Source organism: Physeter macrocephalus, chromosome 21 (genome assembly GCF_002837175.3).
Source record: "Physeter macrocephalus isolate SW-GA chromosome 21, ASM283717v5, whole genome shotgun sequence".
NCBI lineage: Eukaryota > Metazoa > Chordata > Mammalia > Artiodactyla > Physeteridae > Physeter > Physeter macrocephalus.
Genome location: NC_041234.1, coordinates 78,818,809 through 78,830,976, shown reverse-complemented (window position 1 = coordinate 78,830,976; position 12,168 = coordinate 78,818,809). Strand labels below are relative to the sequence as shown.

At 39.3% G+C, this 12,168-nt stretch overlaps 1 protein-coding gene across 3 annotated transcripts; it reads left to right on the top strand.

Annotated features, from left to right (window-relative positions):
• Positions 1 to 1,779: 1,779 nt before the first annotated feature.
• On the top strand, positions 1,780 to 3,261 carry TCEAL9 (transcription elongation factor A like 9). Of its 3 annotated transcripts, none has more exons than XM_028482952.1 (3): positions 1,782 to 1,865; positions 2,356 to 2,437; positions 2,821 to 3,261. In XM_028482952.1, exon 3 carries the CDS (start codon positions 2,892 to 2,894, stop codon positions 3,204 to 3,206), a length of 315 nt encoding a protein of 104 aa, XP_028338753.1. In that variant the 5' UTR covers positions 1,782 to 1,865; positions 2,356 to 2,437; positions 2,821 to 2,891; the 3' UTR covers positions 3,207 to 3,261. The 3 variants fall into 3 exon arrangements, with proteins under 3 accessions (XP_007118087.1, XP_028338753.1, XP_028338752.1); XM_028482951.1 differs by having other exon boundaries at positions 2,818 to 3,261; XM_007118025.2 differs by lacking the exon at positions 2,356 to 2,437 and having other exon boundaries at positions 1,780 to 1,865; positions 2,818 to 3,261.
• The last annotated feature ends 8,907 nt before the right edge of the window (positions 3,262 to 12,168 follow it).

The window sequence follows — 12,168 nt, the reverse complement described above, 5'->3', positions numbered from 1 at the left end:
TGGCCTGGCAGTCCACCCTTTCCTTTAGCCCGTTCTCCAAATGGCCTCATATGAAGGGGGCTCTGCCTTTCCAGCTGTATCATCTACTCCAACCCTAGCGTGAACCCACAGGGAATGTGGGTCACTCTCAGGAGGATAGATCTGGAGAAGAGGCATGAGCAAGTCTTGCATTTGGGCTCCAGGTGCTTTGGGCAGGATATTCTAGGGTCCTAGGTATCTAGAATGTGGTTTAGAAGGATAGAAGTGAAGTTTCCAAGTCTGCACATCTTCTTGCCCTGTTGACTCTTCACTACCTGGGGAAGAGGGCATCCAGAGGACCAAACCAATTACTTCTTGGCAAATACCACCACCAAGACTCTGGAGTCAGACATTACTTTTTGTCATTTTGAATCCTTTTCTCCAAAAGAAATCCTAATATAATTATAATAATAGTTTGTACTTTTTTTTGCGGTACGCGGGCCTCTCACTGTTGTGGCCTCTCCCGTTGCGGAGCACAGGCTCCGGACGCGCAGGCTCAGCGGCCACGGTTCGCGGGCCTAGCCGCTCCGAGGCATGTGGGATCTTCCCAGACCGGGGCAAGAACCCATGTCCCCTGCATCGGCAGGCGGACTCTCAACCACTGCGCCACCAGGGAAGCCCAACCCTGCATCGGCAGGCGGACTCTCAACCACTGCACCACCAGGGAAGCCCAATAGTTTGTACTTTTAAAGCACTTACCATATGCCAGGCACTATTCTCAGGACTGTACACATACTACCTCACTTAACTAAAGTAATTCTGTCTTTATCTTTTCCGACTATAAAAAGATAAAAATTTGTTAAAAAGAAAACCACAGGCCCCAAACCACATCTCTTGTGCTAAAGCCTATGATACCAAACCTAGATTTAATACCTGACCTAATTGCAGTTTCAACCTCTCCCAGAAATGTAATCTTAAATCAACCAGTCTGGAATTTTCTGGTCAAGAAACAGTAAGGTAATCTGTGGCATAGGCTTCTCCATCTCCCAGAGAAAGAAGAAGCAATCTGCATGATAAAACCCTTGTTGCTCCCTTCCTCTCCCCTGCCCCCCAAAAAGTGGTCCTGGCCTAAAAATAATCATTTCTTTTATTTTGCTAATAGCTCCCTTGCCCCACTCTCCTGCCTATAAAAACCTTCCATTTTGTACAACCCGTGGGAGCGCCCTTCTAGCTGCTAGATGGGTTGCTGCCCTGTTCATGAATTGCTGTATAAAACCAATTAGCTCTTCACATTTACTCAGCTGAATTTTGTTTTTTTCAGTTACTTTTTTAAAAATATAGAAAAGTATTAAGAATAAAGTAAAAAAGTACATTCAAAAATCTTGCTCCTGTCCCAGGCTTCCCCCACCATCCTTTTTTTTTTAAACAACCTGCTGCCAAACCAACCCTGCTCCACAACAGCCAAGGACTAGATTGCAGATGAAATGGAGGCTGGGGGAGGGGCGATGCATGTAGGTTGGAGTTCTTAATCCTGGGAACAGAAGGCAGGAAAAGACAATTCTTGAAAAAAGTAGAAAAGTTTAGTAGCTCCAGAAAAAATGCAGCCCCTCCCTAGTAATCAGAGAAAGGCAAATAACATTTCCCCCTCTGGGATGGAAAGGGCCAAATTTATAAGGGGGGAGGGGGCAGAGGGCCGGCCCACTTCTGCCGCGCTTTTGGTGGGAGTGGAAATTGGGGACCCGAGCTCACTGGTGACGTAGATATCACGTGACCAGGAGTCGACGTGTGCAGAAGTCCTGCTAGTCTGGTCCTTGTTCCCGTCTGGGTACCAGCTTGCTTCAGCAGCGCAGCCGGTGGGGCCCGGGGCTAGGAGAAGGAGAAGGAGTCAGCTTGCCGGAATTTTGCAGGTTGGTGGCAAAATAGGTGCTGTCTGGGAATTTCTAGGGTTGGGGGTGGCCTAGAGCAGAGACTTGAGGGAGCCCTGGTTAATTCCATCTCTCCACCTCCCACCTCCAGGTCTGCAGGAAATGGTGACCCTTGGGAAAGGGACTAGGGGTCCTGGGAGAAGGACAGGGATACCTGTGAGAGTTTAAAAATAATCATCCTCTGCCACCACAGACCGCTTTCCCAACACCTACCCACCCCCCAACCGCCCCCCTCAGTCTTAAAGATAGTTTGGAAATAATCTGCTTTTCCTACTCCCTGTCTGATGGAAAAATTCGACTTAACTTGCATTGTGGAAAGGGGGACAAATGCGGGAATAAGAAGGTGGGAAAGTTTCCATAACCGAGAACCTTAATGAGAAAAGTGCGTGGTGCTGGTCGGCCCACTGAGCGCTCGCCCCACCCCCACCCCCACCCTCACCCCCTCCCCCTCCCGTTTCCCGTTTGTCCGCAGGTCTGCAGGTCTGCAGGTCTGTTGTTCATAGCAGTGCGCAGGGCTAGAAAAGGCGAGGAAGAAACTGACCGGATCAGTACGGGTAGGTGAAAGAAATATAAAGACCCCTGGGGTGGAGGTGGGCAAGGGAGGGACTGAGGTTGTCGGCCCCTGTACTTCCCCCGCACCCCCCTTCTCCCAGCCTACTCTGTTCTAGGAGGGTCTTGCGTTATGCCTTGTGACGGGAGAAATGGTTGAGGAGAGCCTTGGAAAAGGCTGGAGGGAGGGACGAGGGAGGTGAGGAGGTGGAAAGTGGGGGTAGGACCAGCAGGCTCGGGGAAACCCAGATGGCAGACTGAGTCTCCCAAGTGGAAAATATTTGGTGATAGCTCTGAATCACAAAAAGCAAATACGGAGACCTGTGTCCAGAGCACTGGTCCGTTCACCAAGCTTTTGACTTAATGTCTCCTTCTTGTTTCCTAGAAGTAGTTTTCAAAGAAGAATAAGCAGAAAAAAAGAAAGGAAGAGGGAACAGAAGGAAGAGAGACAGATACAAGATGAAACCCTGTCAAAAGATTGAAGGAAAACCAGAAAATGAGAGTGAACCAAAACTTGAGGAAGAGCCAAAGCCTGAGGAAAAGCCAGAGGAGGAGGAAGAGCCAGAGGAGGAGGAAAAAACAGAAGGAACTTTTAGAGAAAGGCTGATTCAGTCTCTCCAGGAATTTAAAGAAGATATACACAACAGGCATTTAAGCAAGGAAGATATGTTTAGAGAAGTGAATGAATTAGACGAGATAAGGAGAGTAAGAAACAAACTTATAGTGATGCGTTGGAAGGTTAATCGAAACCATCCTTACCCCTATTTAATGTAGTTTACCTTGATTTTTATTTTTTCTGATGTTAACATTACTTTCTTTTGATTTGCGTTTTCCCAGTACACCTTTGTCCATCTTTCTACTTTTAACTTGTTGCTATTAGTGGTTGTAGATGCATCTCATTGTTTATTTTACTTCAAACCAATCTACAAGTCTTTGCCTTTCAATAAGAGAACTTTACTCATTTGTACAAAAAGAGGTTCCTGACAGGATATAAAATGAAACAAAAGTTACTAAGTAATATGTGAATATCATATTTTTGAAAGGGAAGAGTACATTTGTATATTACATATACGCACAGAAGAACATGTGAAGGATGAAGGACAAAAAGTACAGTCAGTGGTAGGATTATGAGTGATTTTTTAATTCAGCTTATTTGTATTTTTCCTTATTCCTAGAATGTACACACATTATTGTTAAAAATAATAAAAGTTTTATTTTAAAAAAGGAGTAAACAACAGTACTGAGTATATTTCTAAAGGCATTGGGACACAATATTTAATGGCAGAATTTTAGAAGCAAATGTGAACTCCAAATTACCACCAGACCACTTAGCTAGAAGAATAAATTTTACATATTTTCTCATCTGCAAAATAGAGATAATAAAGAACTTTCAGGGATCTTGTGAGGACCAAATAAGGTAGTGACTGTGAACTATATTTGACAAGCTTTTGTTCCCATCTGCTCATGCAGGATCCCAACTCCTCTAAGAGATTTATTTCAGGTATTTTGGAGGGAGAAAGTAGTTCTCACCTGTGCTTAAGAACAAATCCAGACAGCTGTTAGGTGGGCACTACCTTTGTGTTTCTCTCCTGCTGTGCCTGTCCAACCTTCCATCCTCCTCCCCTTGATACTACCATGTGTATTGGGTATTTCTGCCCCTTCATTCAGGTTCTGTACTTCTCAGGCCCCTAAGACTGCTGATGTGTTAGAAATCTCAAATAGTGAAGCCCAACATATTTCTTTGGAACCCCCAATGGACTGACTCTCCAGTCTGACCTCTACAGAAGTGGGGGAAACGTCCATCTCTTAAATTTAGATAGACATTTATGCAGGGCCACTTGGGCTGTGATATCTTATTGATAGCTTGGCAACTTTGGGATTTTAATCAGACCCCCTCTTCCCCATAAGACTCGGACACAATGGGTCTCTTTGGGGGTGGGACCAGAAGATAAGTCTGAGTAACAGACATTATGCTTTAGTCAGAGTTGCTTATGAGCCTAAAGATTGGTTTTATCTTCCTGACTCTTATTTCCTTAGGGTGAGCAATCTCTCCCAAAAGACTGGTGGCAGGCCCTCCTCACCAGCTCAAAAGATACCCTTAGACCTGTGTAAATTTTTAAAGGGAGGTTCAAGTAAGATTTCGGGATATTCCCATACTTACTTGGAAATGTATGAAGTGCTGTGTAAGACTTACTGTGTATGTAGATCTGCATCCAAATCTTCATAACTATATATGTATACATGTATATGCGGCTCACAGTTGTGCCAGTTGTGTATTATTTTTCCTCTGTGATGCTCTTTTGGGGCAATTAATCTCTCCAGACTATTATTCAAGGTTGCAACAGTCTGATGGATGCTGGTTGGTCTGGATTCTGGCTGGAGTGAGATGAGGGTCCAAAGACTTACTGTGTCACTTTTATAGGATGGTATGAATCCAACCCCCTGGCACTCTGAGGGGTGGAGCTGGGACAGGATGTGGAAGGGCTCCCCCAAGGCACACCCCTCTCCAGGGTTGTTTGACTTTGGTTTCTGTGTTCCACCCTGCAGCAGGCACCAGACTCTTCTAGGCTGAAGGCCAGGCTGTCCTGGACATACATACCTGGAGGACAATGACTGTCCCCATTGCAGGTCAGAGCACTGGACTTCCTTTACCCCTTTTTTCCTTCAAAAGGGGGCTTGATGGGAACTTTTAAAGGAAAGAATATAACTTTTAAAGAAAAGACTTCAAAAGTCACTAACTAAAAACATTAGTTGTGATAGTTTTTGTCCCAGCCATGACTACTCTGGATGCAATCAGATAACTTGGGATTAAAGTAGAAGGGCCTGGTGGTAGGTGGAGATGATTTCAGATAATACACAAATATTTTAAGTTGTAATATTCATGTATTGATGTTTTTTTGAATGTGTATTAATGAATACTCTCTTTAAGGCAAATGATGATAATTTAGATTTAGGGTGGTGTTATAAAATTTCCTTTTCAAAAAAGTACTCAAATTTCCTTTTCAAAAATATTCAAATTAAATGAGTCTGTTTGAAGACAAACATGAAGTAGAACACAATGTTAACAGCAAAGGTGGTATATAGATATGGCAAAAATCATCCTAGTGGGAAACATTGCCCTAGCATAATTGATTTAGGGAATAATATCTGGAAACACCTGTCAAGAAGTGTGCAGTCTGAGATTTTACCCTACTTACAAATTAACAAGTTAACATTAACCTGCTACTGTTTAACCTGCTTTTGCTATGACAGAAGACACTAGAATCCTGATCAGACACTAAGGACATTATTATTCATGGTAAAAGCAGTAGCAACGGCTTCATATTGGTTTATATCAGTTCCCCATTATCCTCAAGTCCCTTGGATGCCTACAGATGCAGTGCACTGTATTTTAGGAAAGATACCTGAGTTTGGGGAATTCACTGCTTTCATAGTAAGCAAAAGCAAGCCTGCTCTGTGTCCAGGGAAAGACGTTACCTCATCCCTCAAAGCTGCTTGCTGCAAACACAACTCTGAGAAATGGACTGCCTGCATAAAGAGTGGTCAGGGCCTCACATTCTTGGTATACCCAATAAGAACATGCAGGGATGCTCAGGACCCAAGGTGGATTGCCTCTCCCGGTAACACTTTTCTCGTGCAGTAAATCTTAATGTGAATGGTAAGTAAGCCTTTCCTAACATCACAAATTTTGGTTTATAATTCCAAGTTAAAGCAGATAATGCATTATACTGTAGACTAAACAGGGAATTTGTAACTCTTTCTAGTTTTTACTTAAATACATAGGATTTTGAATGAATCCTAATTAACTCAATGAAAAGAACAACTAAGAAACGAAAAGTAAATAATCTATGAGGAACTTTAAAGACATAGCTACAGTGACACACAAAATTAAAGAAGTAGAGGAGCAAAACCAATGGATTTATCAAGATGCTAATGACAGGAGTAATCTTATGTGAAATTTTTCACTGAAAAACTGACAGGAGTGTGTGTATGTTTGTAAGGCAACCCCAGATCCCATATACATGTAATCGCCACTGCCTCTATAAAAGGAAAAGCCAAGAGCTAAGAGGAAAGCTGGTCTGTTCCCTCTACAGGGAAAGTTTCGAGGGAGGGGGAACCTTTGACACATAATGGTATCCAAAAGCAATTATTTGATATTTTGACACTAGCGTTTTGTAAGAGCCTTAGCAAAAACAGCTGCATCATTTGCTGGATAATTTAGTTGGGTATGGAGCATCTTTTCATGTACTATTGGCCATTTATACATCTTACTTTGAGAAATGTCTATTCAAATATTTTGCCTAAACACCCCCCTTAATATTTTCAATATAGTGTGGGTAAAGAATCAATTTAAAATAATGAGGTAGATCCATACGTACTACACGTTCACCATGCATTATTGAAAGAAAAATGAAGGACAGGAGGTACAGTATAATATATACATATATACACACACATACATACACATATCCACAAATACCAAGATTAAGCCCATTAGCTCACTAAAGGGAGGGATTATGTCTTTTAAAGTGACATTTTGATATCTCACCAGGCCTCCTGCTATCTGATTGTTTAAGAAATGATTATTTTTTTTTAAATTTCTCTTAATAGATAATTCTATTATCCTTGCATTGTAACTGTCAAAACAGTTTCTTGGATTTATACAAAGTCCTTCTCCCCTTGCATGAATTCTGAGTCCTTTTCCAGGTGTTATATCATTAACCTACTATTTAATAGAAAAGGAAGTGAGGCTTAGAGAGATTACATGTCTCAAGCCAAGGTCGCTCAGCTGTTAAATGGAATGCCTGCCTAAGGTCAAAGCCCTCACTCCTAATCTCTGCTCTGCAACAGTTGGTATTTAGTAAATACTAACAACAACAGCAACACTGTGCTAAATGCATTCCCATCATTTCCTTAAAGCTCCATGCACTTTCAAGTCCTGGTCTTTGTTCCCATAGTTTTTCCTGCCTGAAACTTTCTCTCAACTACTCCTCATGCACTTAGCCTGGATAAACTCCTACTCATTTATCCCAGAATACATATTACTTCTTTTTTTTAAACAGCTTTATTGAGATATAATTCACATACCATACAATTCACCCACCTAAAGTGTACAATTCAATGGTTTTAATATATTCACAGTTATGTGCAGCTATCACCACAGTCAATTTTAGAACATTTTCAAGTCAAAAAGAAACACCATACCTTACCTATGACCCCACCCCCTACGCCTCTATCCCCCCAGCCCTAAGTAAACATTAATCTACTTTCTGTCTCTATAGATTTCCTTATCCCTGGACATTTCATCAGAATGTACTCATAAAATGTGGTCTTTTGTTATTGGCTTCTTTCACTTAGCATATGTTTTCAAGGTTCGCCCATTGTGTACCAAGTATTCATTTCTTTTTGTGGCGGAACAACATTCTATTGTATGGATATGCCACATTTGTTTATTCATTAGTCCATTGGTGGATATTTGGGCTGTTTTCATCTTTTGCTTGTTATGGGTAATGCTGCTATGAACATTTGTGTACAAGTTTTGTAAGGACATATGTTCTTATTTCTCTTGGGTAGATATCTAGGAATTGAATTGCTGGGTCATACAGTAACTCTATGCTTAATTGTTTCAGGAACTGCCATACTGTTTTCTAAACTGACTGGCCATTATACCTTTCCATCAGCAGTGTGTAAGTGTTCCAATTTCCCCATGTCCTTGACAACACTTTTTATTTTCTGACTTTTTGACTGTAGCCATTTTAGCAGAGGTGAAGGGGTATCTTACTGTGGTTTTGATCTGCATTTCTCTGATTGTTAATGATATTGAGCATCTCTTCATGTGCTTATTGGCCACTTGTATATCTTACTTGGAGAAATGTCTATTCAAATTCTTCGCCCATTTTTTAATTGGGATATTTGCCTTTTTTTATTGAGTTGTAAGAGTTTTTATATACTCTGGATACAAGTCCCTTATCAGATACATGATTTGTACATATTTTCTCCCATTCTGTGGGTTATCTTTTCACTTTCCTGATGGTATACTTTGATGCCCTAAAAATTTTAGTTTTGATGAAATTCAATGTATTTTTTCTTTTTCTGCTCATTACTTTGGTGTCATATCTAAGAATCCTTTGCCATATCCAAGTTCATGAAGATTTATCCCTATGGGTTTTTTCCCTGAGTTTTATCATTTTAGTTCTTACATTTAGGTCTCCGATCTATTTCTAGTTAATTTTTTTTGTATATGGTGTGAGGTAAGGGTCTCATTTCATTAGTTTTCAAGTGGTTATCTAGTTGGTCCAGGACTATTTGTGAAAGGACTATTTTATTTTTCCCAGTGAATGGTCTTGGCACCCTCATCAAAAATCAGCTGACACATGGTTTTACTTCTGTACTCTCAATTCAGCCCTATTGACCTATATGTCTATCATGTGCCAGTATCACACTGTCTTGATCACCATTGCTTTGAAGCAATTCTGAAATCAGGAAACATGAGTGCTCCTACTTTATTCTTTTCCAAGATTGTTTTGGCTATTAGGGTACCTTGCAATGCATATGAATTTTTGAATCAGCTTGTCAATTTGTACAAAGAAATCAGCTGGGATTATGAAAGGGATTGTATTGAATCTGTAGATCAATTTAGGAAGCATTGCCATTTTAACAATATTAAATTTTTCAATTCATGAACATGGGATCTTTTTTTCCATTTAATTGCATCTTCTTTAATTTCTTTCAATAATGGTTTGCAGTTTTCAGAGTATCAATTTTGTACTTCCCTTATTAAATTTATTTCTAAATATCTTGTTCTTTTTGATACTATTATAAGTAGGATTGTTTTCTTAATTTTCTTATTCAGATTGTTCATTGCAAGTGTATAGAAATATGGTTGATTTTTGTATATTGATCTTGTATCCTGCAACCTTGCTGAAGTTGTTAGTTTTGTTAGTTTATCAGTGGATTCCATAAGACTTTCTATATATAAGATTATGTCATCTGTAAATAGAGATAGTTCTACTTCTTATTTTTCAATCTGGATGCCTTTTATTTCTTTTCCTTGCCTAATTGTCCTGGCTAGAACCTCCAGTGTAATGCTGAATAGAAATTGTGAGAGCACACATCTTTGTCTTGTTTCTGATACTAGGGGCAAGGCATTCAGTGTTTTAACATTAAGTATAATTTCAGCTGAGGGTTTTTTGTAATACCTTTTATTATGTTGAGGGAATTCCTGGCTTGGGGATGTTAAACCAAACTTGCATTCTGGGATGAATCCCATTTGGTCATGACGTATAATTGTTCTTATATGTTTCTAGACTTGTTTTCCTAGTATTTTGTTGGGGGATTTTTTGCATCCATATTCATAAGAGATACTGGTCTGTAGTTTTTTCTTGTCATATCTTTGGTTTTCATACCAGGATAATAATGGTCTCATAAAATAAGAGGAGAAGTGTTCTTTCCTTTTCTATTTTTTTTTTGAAGAATTTGTGAAGGATTCTTCTTTAAATGTTTGATAGAATTCAGCAGTGAAGCCACGTGGCCTAGAATTTTCTTTATGGGTAGTTTTAAAAAATTTATTACTAATTAAATCTCTTCACTTGTTATAGGTCTATTCAAATTGTTTATTTCTTCTTGAGATAGTTTTGGTAGTTTGTATTTTTCTAGGAATTTGTCCATTTTGTCTGTTATATAACATAATGGCATGTAATATTTCATATTATCCGTTTATAATCTTTTTTCATATCTATAAGTTCAGTAATATTGACCTCTCTTTCATTTCTGATTCTAGTGACCTGACACACACATCTCTCTCTCTCATCAATCTAGCTGGAGATTTGTCAATATTGTTGATCTTTTCAAAGAACCAGCTTTGGTTTCACTAATTTTCTGTGTTCTCTTTCTATACTCCATTACTCTAATTTCTGCTCTCATCATTATTATTTCCTTCCTTCTGCTTGCTTTATGCTTAGTTTGCTCTTCTGTCCCAGCATCTTAAGGTGGAAAGTTAAGATCTTGATTTGAGATCTTTCTTCTTTTTAATATAGGCATTTACAGCTATATATTTCCCTCTAAGCATAAGCTTAGCTCCATCCCATTGTTTTGAGTACATTGTGTTTCTACATACCAAAGTTCCATTCCCATAAGTTCTGGTATGCTGTATGTCATGTTTCATTTTTCATTAATCTCAGAGTATTTTCTGATATCCATTTTGATTTGTTCTTTGATGCATTGGTTGTTTAGGAGTGTTTTGCTTAATTTCCAGATATTTGTGACTTTCCTAATTTTTTTATGTTGTTTATACAAAATTTTATTGCACTGTGGTCAGAGAACATATCTTGTATTACTTTTAACCCATTAAATTTATTAAGGCTTGTTTTATGGCCTTCATGGTCTACCATGAAGAACGTTCCATGTGCACTTGAGAAGAATGTGCATTCTGCTGTTGTTGGGTGGCATATTCTATATGTCTGTTAGGTCTAATTGGTGTGTGGTGTTCTCATGTCTTCTACTTCCTGGTTGATCTTCTGCCCATTTGGTCTATTTATTATTAAAAGTGGTGAAGGGTAAGCTGGGACAAAGTGAGAGAGTGGCATGGACATATATACACTACCAAATGTAAAATAGATAGCTAGTGGGAAGCAGCCGCATAGCACAGGGAGATCAGCTCAGTGGTTTGTGACCACCTAGAGGGGTGGGATAGGGAGGGTGGGAGGGAGGGAGACGCAAGAGGAAAGAGATATGGGAACATATGTATATGTATAACTGATTCACTTTGTTATAAAGCAGAAACTAACACACCATTGTAAAGCAATTATATTCCAATAAAGATGTTAAAAAAAAGTGGGGTATTAAAGTCTCCAATAGAAATTATCTATTTCTCCCTTCATTTTTGTCAGTTTTTGCTTCATATATTTTGGTGCTCTGCTGTTAGGTGCATATATATTTATAATTGTTATATACTCCTTATGGATTAACTCTTTTATCATTAAATTCCCTCTTATTTTGGTCTGGCATGGAAAGAACTTAGAAGTCATCACTCCATTCTAACAATAAGTAAAAAGCTGAACAAACTGAAAATCAACAACTCTTCTTAGATCCATTAGAGAATTGAAGTCACAGAGCAAATCACTGCCCCCAAAAAAGGAGAGACAGACAGTCAGATACAGAGAATCACAATTTGCTGGAGTAAAACCTATGAACAGAAACTTCCCCAGGAATCAGTACTGATGTAGGAAAACCTAAACTATAATTTATGAATTGCTGGAAGTTCAGTGTGTACAAGTCTGAGATTTAAAACTCCAGAGAGGCCCAGTTTTTTTTTTATACAGCAGGTTCTTATTAGTTATCTATTTTATACATTTTGGTGTATATATGTCAATCCCAATCTCCCAATTCATCCCACCACCACCCACTTTCCCCCCTTGGTGTCCATACATTTGTTCTCTACATCTGTGTCTCTATTTCTGCCTTGCAAACCAGTTCATCTGTACCATTTGTCGAGATTCCACATATATGCGTTAATATACAATATTTGTTTTTCTCTTTCTAACTTACTTCATTCTGTATGACAGTCTCTAGGTCCATCCATGTCTCTACAAATGACCCAATTTCATTCCTTTTTATGGCTGAGTAATATTCCATTGTGTATATGTGCCACATCTTCTTTATCCATTCGTCTGTTGATGGGCATCTAGGTTGCTTCCATGACCTGGCTATTGTAAATAGTGCTGCAATGAACATTGGG

Bases quoted from the DNA above. Each gene is read 5' to 3' on its own strand.
- TCEAL9 (XM_007118025.2), top strand. From the start codon at position 2,892: ATGAAACCCTGTCAAAAGATTGAAGGAAAACCAGAAAATGAGAGTGAA.